Here is a 14,311-nt window from a genome sequence, read left to right as displayed (position 1 = left end):
ACTGTCGCCAGTTGTGACACAGTGGTAAGTGTTTGTGTATCTAAACATAAAAAATAAAATAGTATAAAAGATAAAAATGGTCCACCTGCCTAGGGCAGGCACCGTGAGTGGAGCTGGCGGGACTGGCAGTTGCTCTGGGTGAGTCAGTGAATGAGTGGTGGGTGAATGTGAAAGTCTAGGACATGACCGTACACTACGGTAGACTTTGTAAACAATGTACAATTAGGCTACATTAAATTTATATAAAAAGTTTTTTTCTTCAGTGAGAGATTAACCTTCACTTATTATAACTTTATAAACTTAAATTTTTTTTCTTTCTTTCTATCCTTATTCTAGAAGTATTTTCTGAGTTTTAAAATTACTTATTTTTACTTTTTAAACTTTTGTTGTTGTTGTTTATTAAGATACAAACACAGTGGCCTAGGCCTACACGGGGTTGGGAGCATCCACACCTGTCTCACTGGAAGGCCTTCACGGGCAGTAACACACATGGAGCTGTCACCTCCTGTGACAATGATGCCTTCCTCTGGATGCCTCCTGAAGGACCTGCCTGAGGCTGTTTTACGGTTACTTTTTTAAATAAGTAAGATGAGTACTTTAAAAATCACGATAAAATGTCTAGTATAGTAAATCACCTAAACCAGTAACGTGGTCACTGATGAGAATATCAGGTATTCTGTACTCTGCATAATTGTGTGTGCTGAACTCTTCCACGACTGGCGGTGCAGTAGGTTTGTTTATACCGCGTCACCGCAAATATGGGAGTCACGCGTTGAGCCATGGCACTGTGACAGCTGCTGTGATAGGAAGCGTTTAGAGTCTTGTAGGACCACGTTGTGTATGTGACCTGTTGCGTACTGAAGCACCATGCTGTGCGTGTGACTGGAAACCGGCAGGAACCTGCCGCACTGTACAAACAACGTGGGTTTCACAGGAAGGCCACAGGAAGGCTCTGTCGTTCACTGTCCGTCAGTATGACTTTGTGAATTTGCCGTCACGTTTCCATTTTCCCAATATTCAGCTTTAGCTGCAGCTGCCAGGTTCCTCGTAGGAAACAGAAGGCACATTTGACCAGAGAACAGAAGAGGGTTTAGTAAAGGAGCCATTGATGAAGAGCAGGGCAGGGTTGAGGAAAGCTGGGATGGTGAGACACCCCGGCCATCTACAGTGGGAAACTGGCGGGTGAGGGTAAGGGCACTGGGCTTTGGAGTCCAGAGCTGCTGGGGCTGCTGTGGAAGAGGCTGTCTAGCATCAGATGGAGCCCGAGGGGGATGGGGAACCCATAAGCAGGGAACCAGCAGAACAATCATCCACCCAACTATACTTCATTGAAGTCAGAGGGCAGTAGAGCCCCTCTGATGCAAGGAGCCAGCCTCTGGGCACAGAGCACTTTGGAGGAAGGGTGGAGAGGAGATCTAAAGGGTCAGATGGACAACAGCCCCAGACTGTCCACCCAGGGAATGCAGAAGATGGTCAGCATTCACTGTTGTCCTCTGGCCAGAATGAAAATGTACGTCCCTATGTGGGACAGGGGCAGCCACCATGTCATTGTGCAGTGATGACCGTTCATAGTCTTGAGTTGGTCACCGTGGGTGTTTTTCATATAAAGTAGAGGGGGAGAGAAACAACCTGCCACAGAGTTCCTAGAGTCCCCGCTTCTGTGGCAAATTCGGAGACCCGAGTTCACTTTGGTGGCTTCCTTGGTTCCCACAGCCTCCTTCCCTCTGCAGGCAGCTCAGCTCCATGTGGGCCTTACCTGGTGCAGCATCCTGATCCTGTGTGCTGTGGGTTGGAGCCTTGGGGGCTGCCCTCTGTGGTAGCTGCCTGTCTCCTCTGTTCAGAATAAGATTCATCACTGTGAATGAGGACAGGTACACAGATCACTACAAAAAAAGACTTGTTGGACTCGGGAGAAATCCATGCACAGGCTCCCCAAGCTCTCTTCCTCTTGTGAGGGACACAGAGACACTGACACATGGATAGAGCTACTTTCTCTAGCAGCGAAAAATACAGTAACATATGGGCAGTATTTCTGCCTGGAAAGCCCTTTAGCTACTCAGCACCCATAATTTTTATTGGGGGCTGGTCACGTAGGAATCCTCCGCTTCACAACTATTCAGGTTCCAGACTCCCAGAAAGAAGGCGGGTATTCTCTGTAACTCCTGTCGTACCCTGGTAGGGCTGAGGTTGCTGCCCAGCCTCAGCGTAGGGCACTTTTTAGAAGTTGAGTTTCCAGAAGCCAACCAAGGGCCAGCCTCGCAAGGAGGCCCTGGCAGAGACAGCAGCGTAGGCCTGCTCTGTGTGTGGCGAGGGAAAGGCTTTCTGAGAGTGCAAGAGCCGTGCTTCTGGCAGAAGAACTTCAGGCAGGGGAGGCAAATCCGTACCCAGGAAATGTGGTTTTTCACCATGGCCAGAGCCTGGGATTTTAACAAGACCGGGGTTTTGTAAGAGAGGGGCAAGGGAACCGAGTATAGACAAAATCGCATGTGAGTAGTGGTGAACCATGACACTTAGTCTGGGTAAGGAGGGAATTGAAGGAGGGAGGGGTGAGGGGACTGAAATGACAAAATGGTTGAGAGGCCAAAGGCATACCCTCTTGGAAGAGAAAGTCGGGAACAAAGGTTGAATATAGAATCAAATCACCTGTGGTTCTGCCGCCACAGTGTCAGGAGTGACAGTTGAATGCAGGTTCTTCCAGTTAAATGTGTGTGTGTGCATATATTTCTAAATATATCTTGCATGTATTTTTGTATTCTACTTCCAATATATTGAGCATGTACCTGTTTTGTTAAACATTTTAAAATTTGATTTTTTCATGGCTCCCCATATAAGGTGCACTTACCATTGATTGAGATGCAAGTCAGGGCTTGGCAAACTGTTTGGCCTGTGGGCCAGATCTAGCCTTCAGCTGCTAAGAAGATCCTTACATTTTTAAAGGATTGGAAGGAAAAGAAAGGATTATGTGATGGAAACTGTATATAGCTCTCAAAGCCTGATATTTGCTATCCAGCCGTTTACAGAAAAAGTTTTGACCGCAGACACAGCATAATCCATTTACCATTGCTTTAAAATAAATCTCTTGGGTTATTTCAGTTTCTTCATGTTCCTAATACAGTAAAGAGCATGTTGTACCCCTTTTTGTTCAGTTTCAGGTTACTTAAGGTATAAAAGTGGTCAGAGTATATGAACGCATTTTACAGCTATTATGTTTTTGCAAAATGATTCTCCAGAATATGTGTACCAGTATTCATACTTGTACCTGGTCCTCTGAATTTCCCTATACAGACAATATAATTAAACAAAATGCAAACAAAAACTTTCAATTTTGATACCAAAACAAGTATTTGTTTTACTTTGCATTTTATAAACACTGAACTTAAGTTTATATTTTTATTGGCTATTTATTTGCTCTTTGTGAATTTTCCCTTCATATTTAAGTTTTTCAGAGAACTAGGTTTTTGTTTTGATGATTTATGCAGTTGTTTTCCATTTTATTGATGTATACCCTAGTTTTATTATTTTCTCCCTGCTTTCTTTAGGCTTTTCTTACCTTCATTTTCTATCGATTCCTAAGCTTTTTGATTTTAGATCTTTTTTCTTTTCCAATATAGTCAGCCCTTTGTATCCCTGGGTCCGCATCCTTGGATTCAACCAATCTTGGATCAGAAATATTTGGGGGGAAAAAAAAGCCAATAAAAATAATACAGCAATAAAAAATAATAAAAATGTAAAAATGCAGTATAACAACTATTTACATAGCATTTACATTATATTAGATATTATAATACTTATAACAATTATTGTATTACATTGTTTTGGATATTATACATACTCTAGAGATGATTTAAAGCAGGGGTGTCCAGTCTTTTGGCTTCCCTGGGCCACATTGGAAGAAGAAGAATTGTCTTGGACCACACATAGAATACACTAACACTGACAATAGCTGATGAGTTTTAAAAAAAAAAGGCAAAAAAATTTCATAATGTTTTAAGAAAGTTGATGAATTTATGTCGGGCTGCATTCAAAGCTGCCCTGGGTGGATACAGCCGCGGGTTGGACAGGCTTCATTTAAAGTGCATTGGGGGTGGATGTGTGCATAGTTTATATGCAAATACTGTGTCATTTTATGTAAGGGGCTTGAGCATCCTCAGATTTTGGTATTAGTGGGGTCTTGGAAGGAAGCCCTGGAGAACAGAAGAATGGTTGCATATGCATTCAGTGCTGCCACTTTCCCTCTAGGTACTGCTCTTGCTGTATTACACAAATGTGGATAAGTTGTATTTTTATTTTCATTCAAAATGTTTAAATTATTTTGAGACTTTTTCTTTGACCTATGTGTTATTTAGAAGTGTGTTGTTTAATCTTCAGGTGTTCAGGGATTTTCTAGGTATTTTTCTGTTGTTGATTTCTAGTTTAATTCTCTTGTGGTCTGAGAATACGCTGTGTATGATTTCTCTCCATTTACATTTATTAAGGTTTTATATGGCCAGTGTTTCCTATCTTGATGAGTGTTCCAATTCAGCTTGAGAAGAGTGTAGATTCTGCTGTTGCTGGAGTGTTGTAGTGTTGTATAAATGTCGGATTGAGCTGATTGATAGTGGTATTCAAGTCGTTGGTATCCTTACTGATTTTCTCTCTGCTGGGTCTGTTGGTTACTGAGAGTTGGGTTTAAATTTCCAACAGCACTGGATTTGTCTGTTTCTCCCTTGAGTTCTGTCAGTTTTTGCATGATATATTTTGAGGTACTGTTGTTAGGTACATAGTGTATTATCTTAGGTTATTATCCTCTTGAAGAATTGGCCGCTTTATCGTTATGCAAAATGCCCTCGCTTTCCCTGACGTTTGTCCTTGTTTGAAGTCAGCTCTGTCTGAATTTAATAGAGCCACTCCAGCTTTCAATTAGTGTGGGCATGGTGTGTCTTTCTTCCTCTTCTATCTCGAGTCTTTAGTTTTCTCATAGGTAGTAAGTAGTAGTTGGGGCCTGTGTTTTAATCTACTCTGACAGTCTCTGTCTTTTGATTGCTGTTTGGACCATTTGCGTTAGAAGCGAGCGTGAGGATAATCAAGTTCCATTTTACCGTTGCTTTTCCCTGTTTTCTGTTTGCTGCCTGGGTGGTTTCTCCCTGCCTCTTTTTCTGCCTTCTCTGGATTTCATTGAGCATTTTATATGATTCTCTTTTATCTTTTCTCTTAACATATTGATTGTACTTTTTAAAAATGTTTGTAGTGGTTGCTGTGGAGTTTCCAGTATACATTTACAGCCCATCGAGGTCTACTCTGCGATGGCACTGCTGCTCCAAGGGGCTGGAGGTACCGATGGCACAGTCTTCTAGGTTCCTCCTGCTGTCACTGTGACATGGCTGCCATTCCTTCCACTTTTTTTTTTTTTTCTTTGAGACAGAGTCTCACTCTGTTGCCTATCGCCCAGGCTGCAGTGGCATGATCTTGGCTCACAGCAACTTCCCCCTCCTGGGTTCGAGCAATTCTTCTGTCTCAGCCTCCCAAGTAGCTGATACTACAGGCGTGCACCACCATACCTGGCTCATTTTTGTATTTTTAATAGGGATGGGGTTTTGCCTTTTTGGCCAGCTGGTCACAAACTCCTAACCTCAAGTGATCCGCCTGCCTCAGCTTCCCAAAGTGCTGGGATTACAGACGTGGGTCACTGCACTCGGACTCTTCCACTTTTTGTAAGCTGTAAAATCACTCAATTCGTTGTTGTTGTTAGTCCAAGAAAGGCCATTGATTTTCAGTTTTTTCTTATTGGAAGGATGGAAGTTACAGCTTCCAGCCTTCACCATTTGGAGCTGAAGCTGGAAGTTCCGTCTTTGTTTTTTAAAACTGGTAACATTTTGGACTAGATGCCTATATTTGTATGTGTGTTTATAAATTTGCCTAAATGATATACTCTATTATTCAAAACTTTGCTTTAAAAAAACTCCATCTTCTCTTTTAACTGCTCTATTGCAGCAGTCCCCAACCTTTTTGGCACCAGGGACCAGTTTCATTTCATGGAAGACAGTTTTTTCACAGACTGGAGCGGGGGTGGGGGGATGGTTTCAGGATGATTCAAGTGCATTACATTTATTGTGCACTTTATTTCTCTTATTATTACATTGTTATATATAATGAAATAATTATACAACTCACCATGATGTAGAATCAGTGGGAGCCCGAGCTTGTTTTCCTACAACCAGACGGTCCCATCTCGGGGTGATGGGAGACAGTGAGAGATCATCAGGCATTGGATTCTCATAAGGAGCGCACAACTTAGATCCTTTGTATGCACAGTTCACAATAGGGTTTGTGCTCCCGTGAGAATCTCATGGCACACTGGTCTGACAGCAGGCAGAGCTCAGGCAGTAATGCGAGCGAGGGAAATCGGCTATAAATACAGATGAAGCTTCGCTGGCTTGCTCACTCAGCTGCCGCTCACCTCCTGCTGCGTGGCCAGGTTCCTTACAGGCAGAGGTTTGTGGCCCGGAGGTTGGGGATGGGACCCCGCTGAACCGTGTTCTGCTGTTACGTCTGAAATCTCATAGTTAACAGTAGATGTCAACACAGCGTCTAGAAGGTGTTTCGGAAATAATTTGTCCCACAGCACTCCTGTGGGGCGGGACTCCCTCATTTTACAAGGAGGAGACCACAGCTCGGAGAGCTCGAGCCTGCCAAGGTTGCATGCCTGTGTGTGGGACGTCTGACCTCTCGGGCTGCAGGAGATGGAGCTGCTGCTCTCTGCATCCTCTGTGCAGTCCTGTGCCCTGGGCCGCCTTGCCTTCCCTCCTGCCGTCTGGTCAGGCTTGAATCCTGGTGGAAGCTTCGACTCCTCCGTCACCCATAATCCTAGCTTGAAGCCTCCTTTTTCCCTGCTGACCCCCTTATCCTAATCCTCCCCTAAGTCACACCCTGCAGGTCAGTGTGCCACTTTCAGTGATTTCTCTCCCATGTCTCTAACACTTCTGCTCCCTTTGGGGTGTAATCCCCTGGTTCTTGGTCTCTGTTCCTCTGCCTCTTTATTTCTTCATCCCACTCCCACCAGGTTTATTTTTTTAAAAAGTCACAGTGACCCCGTTTTCTCTTTACTTGAATCTTTGCGTGGCCTATCTTCGTTTAGTCATAGATCCGAATTTCCTTTCCCAGAATTAATTCGGAATCCCAGTCTGCCCTGGTTCTGCGTCTTCCACCGGGATACCAGGTAATCTCCCAGGCTTTTCTTCCACCACCACCTGCCCAGTAATTACCTAGAAATCCTAGCGGTCTTTAAAGCTTGGCCGTAATCACCGTGTTTTCTCCCTGACACCTTCCCTTAACTCTTGTAGACTGTTACTTATATGAATGTATATGGTATCCTTGTTTGTTAGTATTAGCTACTGCTGGGCATCATATGACATCTCACAAACTTACCGAGACAAGGGATTTTGTCTGACTTGACCTCTCTGTGGTAACAGTGTCATTTTCTAAACACGGTGTGAAATGTGTGTTGATTCGATTCTGCACCGTTTGTGTAGTTATTTAGTTATGCACTTATCAGAGCATAGAGAAGGATCCTGTAATTCCCCCGTAGTGTATCAATTACAGCATTCAGTTGTTTTCATCTAGCTCACTATGAATGGTTTTGTCCTTTTTTCTCCTGATATTTTGCCTTTCTTCCTCCCCAAAGATGTTTCGTAAGTTTACAATATCAATTGTGTTTATTTTCATTTGAGTACCATTTGTCAATTGAGGGACTCAAGTGATAATTATGACCAATTTTCTAACATAATTATTGTAAACATGCCATTTACCAGTGACATTCATTTTATCCAGAACCTGACCAAATTATTGGTTTAGAACATTTCTGCACCATCTCAGTTACGTGTTGCCAGTGTCTAATTATGTGTATGTGTATAGCTATGCTTGTGCTGAGAGGCAGTAATTGTATTTTTCAGTCTTATTCATATCCACATCCCTAACTGACTGGCGCCTGCCTGGGCTGGTTTCGGTCCAGTCAGGACCTCCGACGACACGTCAGGCCTCCAGCTGTGCGGGCTCCTCGCAGACCATCGCTGCCTCTCCAGAGCCCAGAGCTTCACACCCACCCTCTTTTGCTTGATTGCTAAGAATTTTACATGACTCCTGGAGCACATCTTTTTAACATGAAATTTCAGTGCTACAGAAACTGTAGCATGTGAGTTTGGTATCAGAAGTACAGTGTTTCAGATAGAACTTTGCAATTCAGGAGAAACTGAAAAATAGGGTTTCGAAATGTTATAGGACAAAGTGCTGACATTCTGTTAATTGTGAAACAGCTTGAGTCATAAAACACAATTTACAATTTTATTCCTTTTTGCGTCTTCCTGCCTTACTCTTTTGTTTTAAAATATGTGACAGAACACCTCATATCGTAACCAAGCTCTAGTATATTTTATCTTCTTATTTAGACACTGACTTATGATATTAAAAGGATACGTTATCCTCAATCAGTTTTGAATTCTTCATAATGAAGCTAAGTGCTTTGTGAAGAGAATATTTTCTTTCACTGCCTTTTGCTTCCTGAGTCATAAAATGATTCCTTGTGTCTTTATTACTTAAATCTAGAAGTTTACTGGAGATATACCATAGACTCTTTCTAGTAGTCGTCATTAAGCTCATAGCAATAAATTGAAAGGGTAGTTTGGTTAGGTATAAATAAATTGTAGAATCATTGCAGCAGATTCTTTTTTTAATCTTCAAAAATAGTTGGAAGCGTACTTGTTAAAAGATTTTCTGGGGCTACATGTAATGTTGCCAAACTAAGCATAGATGGCGCTGTTGCTTTCTCTACTACACATGCTCCAGGCCACTGATTGCTTTCATATTTTCTAGCATTTTCTTAGGTTTTTCAAACTGTAAAGAAAACCATGTCACCTCCCTGCATTGATATTTGTTAACATTTAAAATATGAACTTCATTTTTAATTGGAATTTCTTATTGTGAGATCACTTCAAAAGTTATCCTTATATTTGAGTTAACAGTAAGAAGATACGTAGTTGTAGATTATTGACACATGCATGGAAGCGTTTAGATAGAATGCAAAAGAAAAGCTAGCAGCAGTTTCCTCTGGAGAGGGAACTTGTAGTCTTACAATTAATGCAGTCTTACAAAATATGGCATCTTTATGCCCTTCACACGCTTTCTGTTTTGCTTGCTTTTTAAAAAAAAATATTTGAATATCTTTTGGCAAGTAAAACCAACTTAATACTAAAACTAAGAAAATGATCTTATCTGTAAGTGTGTACATTACAGCCATGTGCCTACCCGTGTGGAAACGCACATAAATACGCTTAGGAAAGCAAACGATCGTTGGTATCCTGGCAGCAGTTTCTTGGGGGGGGGGGGGCGTTTACATTATTGGATCACCAACCATGTACGAGCAACACAGTTTTTACTAGGATGCTGCTGATGCTATACCTACCGTCCACTCATCTTCAGCTTGCCACAGATCCGCAGCTCTGTGGCTGTCTGTGAAAGCATGATTCATGGCTCCTGTGAGCCTTCGGTTCTGGTCAGGTTGTTCTGTTTGTGGGAGAGCCTACCTGGGTACCGTGGGGAATAGGCCTTGGGTTTACTTAGTGGACCTGGACTGTCTCACAAAGTCTGGCCGAGAGCCAGATACACTCACATAATTTCCATTTGAACCATTACAAATGAGAAACGTCTCCTGCTTTTATAACTCAGTAATGGGAATGTGGCTGTTGAAAATAATTATTTTCTTTGTTTTGAGCCCTTAAGAAAAGAGACTTTATTTTAATGTTTTTTTTTTTTCCCCCGAAAGCTCAAGAAATGCTTTTTATCTTTAAGTTTAGTGGTTATATTCGGACTATATTTAATTTAAAATAAGCAAATTGTAACAAAGTATAAATATTTTATCATTCAGCACAATGAAATGATAAAGCTAAGAGACTATCCTATGATTTGTGTATTTATTGGTGCCAAGAAAAGTGGAGAATTAAACCTTTTACAAGCCGTGGTACGACAGACCATCCTATGTCGGCCTCAGCGTACAGAACAGATCTGTAAGACACTGGCTGCAACTGCAGAGAGACTGAAGCTACTCACCGTTCCTGCCCCAAGATCCACTCATCTGGAAAATTGTTAATGGGGGCATGCTTTGTGTGTAGCACTGTCATATAACCATTTGCTTCTAGCTTTTGATTCCTGCTATTCCTGTGTTTAAAGCATACTTTGTCTCCTTTTTCTATGTCTTTTTCTACGGCATCCGTTCCCAGAAGGTCATCATTTGTAGGTACTGAGGCTTTTTAAAGATGCTACCACAGGTTCTGAGAGTAATTTTAAAAAGCAGCTCCAGATCGACCACGTGGTCTTTGGGAGGAAGGCTTTGCTTCTGGGATGACTGCTTGGCAACGAACAGCATTTATTGGAATGTATAGATTTTTTATATGGATGTTTAAAAAAAAATCAGACTTAAGCTGCTTTTATTGTATTTATTTTGATGGTTTGGTGTGATCCACATGTGTCTTATTTTTTTAGGGTTCAGGATAAGTTTGAGGTGCTGAATTACACAAGCATTCCTGTCTATCTCCCGGAAATCACCATTGGAGCTTATCAGTCTGATCGTGTCTTGCATCAATTCAGAACGGTAAGACTGTGGAAATGGAGAAAGCTGGCTGGGGGTTGAGTCTGCAGCACCTGGGGACACTGTAGTCACTTCTCCAGAAAGGAGTTTTTGTTGTTGTTGTTGTTGTTGTGTTTTGTTTGTTTCAGTGAAGGAGCCTCTTTTTCGTTGAAATAATTCTCCCTTTTCCCCGTATTTCTGTATGGGAAGCTGGGGAAGTCCTCAGATGGCAGCCCCAGAGCAGAGATGTTCGTCATCAGGCATATTATCTTGATAGGGGAACACTCTGTTCATCAGCTATTATGTCACTTTCTTTACTGTCAGGCGTTACTTTTGGTCTTGTCTTACTCTGTCTGTAAATAATGAGGGTTCCATTCCTGCAGAAGGCCCTTAGGGCATATGGGAGGGCCTAAGGAGGGCAGGCAGAGCTTGGGACAGACAGCGAGGGTGGAAGTTGGTAGGGGCAACTGTGTCATTGATCTTCTTATCCAATTGCCATACCTTCTTAGTGAGTTATTTGTTGTGGCAAGATTCCATTGGTTAGAGGCATGTGTAAGTTTTGTTGGGAACCGGCGGGTGAGTTGCAGCCTGCGCTGCGAATCCGATGTCAGTGGACTGGGAAGAGCACGATCCTTATCTGTGGCAGTGGTGGCTGTGGTTTGTTATGGGTAAATGTGAAATAGTTGTATTAAATCAGAACTCCAGGCTATGCCTTCAACATGTAGATGAGTTGAAATCTAAATTTTTTTGCATTCCTCTGATTGTCCGAGTTGATACCAGCAAATTGCCTGGAGAACCCACTGAAAGTCTGAGTAGATCCCCTTGCTTTCTTTCTTACTCGAGGTACTTGGCATTTTCTTTTAAGTAAATTTTTTGGATTGTTTTGGAAGTGGTTTTTTTTTTTTTTTTTTTTTTTGAGACGGAGTCTGGCTCTGTCGCCCAGGCTGGAGTGCAGTGGCTGGATCTCAGCTCACTGCAAGCTCCGCCTCCCGGGTTCACGCCATTCTCCTGGCTCAGCCTCCCGAGTAGCTGGGACTACAGGCGCCTGCCACCTCGCCCGGCTAGTTTTTTTTTTTTTTTTGTATTTTAGTAGAGACGGGGTTTCACCGTGTTAGCCAGGATGGTCTCGATCTCCTGACCTCGTGATCCGCCCGTCTTGGCCTCCCAAAGTGCTGGGATTACAGGCTTGAGCCACCGCGCCCGGCCTGGAAGTGGTTTTATTCAGTGTGAGGATTTGGGGAAAACACATAAAACCGTAAACATATCTCTCAGAGGCACTGGCGGTTAATAATCTGTGCACACCTCCTTCTGTCCTTGTATGCGTGTGAGTGCATGTGCCATTTCTCCCTCTTTGAGTGGGGCTCTGTGGATTTGCTTCCCTGGCATCATTGCTGTAACTGGTGCCTTGCTTGCTGCTCTTATGCAGGCCAGAAAACCCACACTTGGTGTTGGTTCCCCGTGTCTGCTTTTGTGCGTGGCCAGGTCCTGTTGAGTCTGTTTCACAAGTGGCTTCACTTCTTCCTGTTGACATCCAGGCTGCCATCAATCCCACCTGAGCTTGTACGGCAGCTTCCCCTCCGGTCTCCTTGGGTTTAGTCTCTGCCCTCAGTCCTTCTCCAGTAAGGCAGAAGCAGCCACGATCTCAGTGCAGAACCCACAATCTCAGTCCTGTGCCTGAAGTCCTTCCTCTCCTGTGAGAGGTGTGTTAAAGTCTGCCGCTCTGTAGATTTGTGCCTCCTTTCCGTTCTGTCTCCTTTCCGTTCTGTCAGATTTTGTTTCTTTTTTGTTTTAGGGCCGTGTTATTAGATGCATACAAATTTAGAATTGCATTGTTAGTAGAGTCACCCTTTTCATTATGATATTTTCCTCTTTACCTTTAGTGGTGGTTCTTATTGTAAAGTTTATTCAATATTTATGTAGCATCTGAAACTTTCTTTTGGTTAGTATATGCATGATGTAACTTTTTCTGTGTCCTTTACTTTCAACCTTTCTATGTCTTTATATTCAATGTGGTTACCTTGTAATTTGCAGTTATTTAAAAAATTTGTATTAGTCTGAATATTTGAAATATTTATTCACATTTAATGCAATTACTGTTTGTAAATAGCTTATCTTACTGTTACATATTTTTTCTACCTGTTCTATGTATTCTTTTCTTTTCTGATTTTTTTCTTTATTCCATTTACCCCCACCTATTTCCCTACCAGTTATCATTTTAATAGCTTTTTGTGACTAACCTGATAATTAAAATATTTATCTTTGGTTTAATGATGTTGAAGATCAATTAGCTTTCCAGTTCCAGAGCAGAATTACCCACTCTCGTGTTTTGCATGATCTCTGTCGTCTTAATTCTCCGTACGTGTTAGCCCCACAGACGTTTGCGACTGCTCTGAGCGGTGCTCGGCAGCTCTGCCTGTGCATTTGCCCCACGGCCACCCGCCCCTTCCCTGGGCGCTGCGCCTGTATGTAGCATCCTTGGTCTTCTGCCTGAAGAATTTTTTGCGAATAATAAATTCTCACACTTACTATTTAAAATGATCTTTATTTGATCATCATTTTTACCTATTTTATTTATTTTTTTGAGTTTGGAATGTTCCAAACTTAAAAATTCCTCAATTGGAATGTTCCAAACTTAAAAAAAAAAAAGAAAAGGAAAAATAACTTTTCCTGAATCATTTAAGGTAAATTATTAACATAATGCTCTGTTATCTTCAAACACCTGAATGTGACGGTTCGCAGAAGGTGGTGTCTGCATCAGGATCGTTTGAGCTGCTGTTGGGAATGCAAGTTCTCAGGTTTCAGTCCAGGCCTCCTGGATTAGACACACAGGGGATGGGGCCCAGAAATGTGTTTGAGTGAGTCCTCCTGTCAATATATAGTGCCCGGTTTGAGAATCATGGCTTGAATGTGTAATTCTCACAAACAAGAATGTTCTCCACAACCCCAGTACAGCTGTCAGAGTCAGGAAATGAGCGTCACGCGCTACTGCTGTCTGATCCACAGGCCCTCTTCATGAGCAGTCATTTATCCCAGCCGTGTTCTTCTGAGCAAGAATAGCCAATCCAGGGTGATGGCTTGCATTGAATGGTTTCCTCTGCTAGTCTCTGTGAATCTGGTTCAGTTCCTCAGGCTTTTCTTGGCATTCAAGACCTTGACATTTTTGAAGACTACAGAACGGTTACCTTGCTGAATATCCCTCAATTTGGTTTTGAGGGATATTTGGCATATGGTTCCCATTTGTCCCACCACTGTTTTTGTTACCTTTGTTACTTGTTAAGGTGGTGTCTTCGCTATAAAGTTATCTTTTACTCTTATTATTTAGGATTTTGAGGGGAACTACTTTGAGAATATGTAAATGTCCTCTTCCTCATCAAACTTTCACTCAGTAGTTTTAGCATCCGTTGATTTTTCTTGGCTAAATTATTACTATGATGATTGTCAAATTATAATTTTCTGTTTCTGTCATTCTTTCTATATGACCAGGTCGTGTCCTGCTAGAAGCAAATATTTTCCCTTCTCCCCATTTATTTATTCACTGATCTCCATATATCACTATGGACTCGCAGATTCCTGTTTATTCAGATACATCGATACTTGTTTCTGTGTTTCTCTCTATTTGTTGAAAACCGTGAATACACACCAGTGTCTCCAGTTCCAGTGCAGCACAACAAGGTTCATTTTAGTGCCCTCCTCATCCATGTCCTTCTCAGATGATGA

At 42.2% G+C, this 14,311-nt stretch overlaps 1 protein-coding gene across 2 annotated transcripts in view; it reads left to right on the top strand.

Moving 5' to 3' along the window:
- The window catches only part of NDUFA10 (NADH:ubiquinone oxidoreductase subunit A10), a 65,575-nt gene that overhangs the window by 24,009 nt on the left and 27,255 nt on the right, over nt 1-14,311 (top strand). For both annotated transcript variants that reach the window (XM_015111498.3, XM_028831306.2), the window contains exon 9: nt 10,510-10,618. In XM_015111498.3, the coding sequence (XP_014966984.1) occupies nt 10,510-10,618 (109 nt within the window). The remainder of the gene's footprint in view (nt 1-10,509; nt 10,619-14,311) is intronic.

The sequence above is a fragment of the Macaca mulatta genome, chromosome 12 (assembly GCF_049350105.2).
Source record: "Macaca mulatta isolate MMU2019108-1 chromosome 12, T2T-MMU8v2.0, whole genome shotgun sequence".
NCBI classification, from domain to species: Eukaryota; Metazoa; Chordata; class Mammalia; order Primates; family Cercopithecidae; genus Macaca; species Macaca mulatta.
The sequence above is the reverse complement of the archived record's forward strand: the minus strand, read 5'-3'. Positions and strand labels throughout refer to the sequence as shown.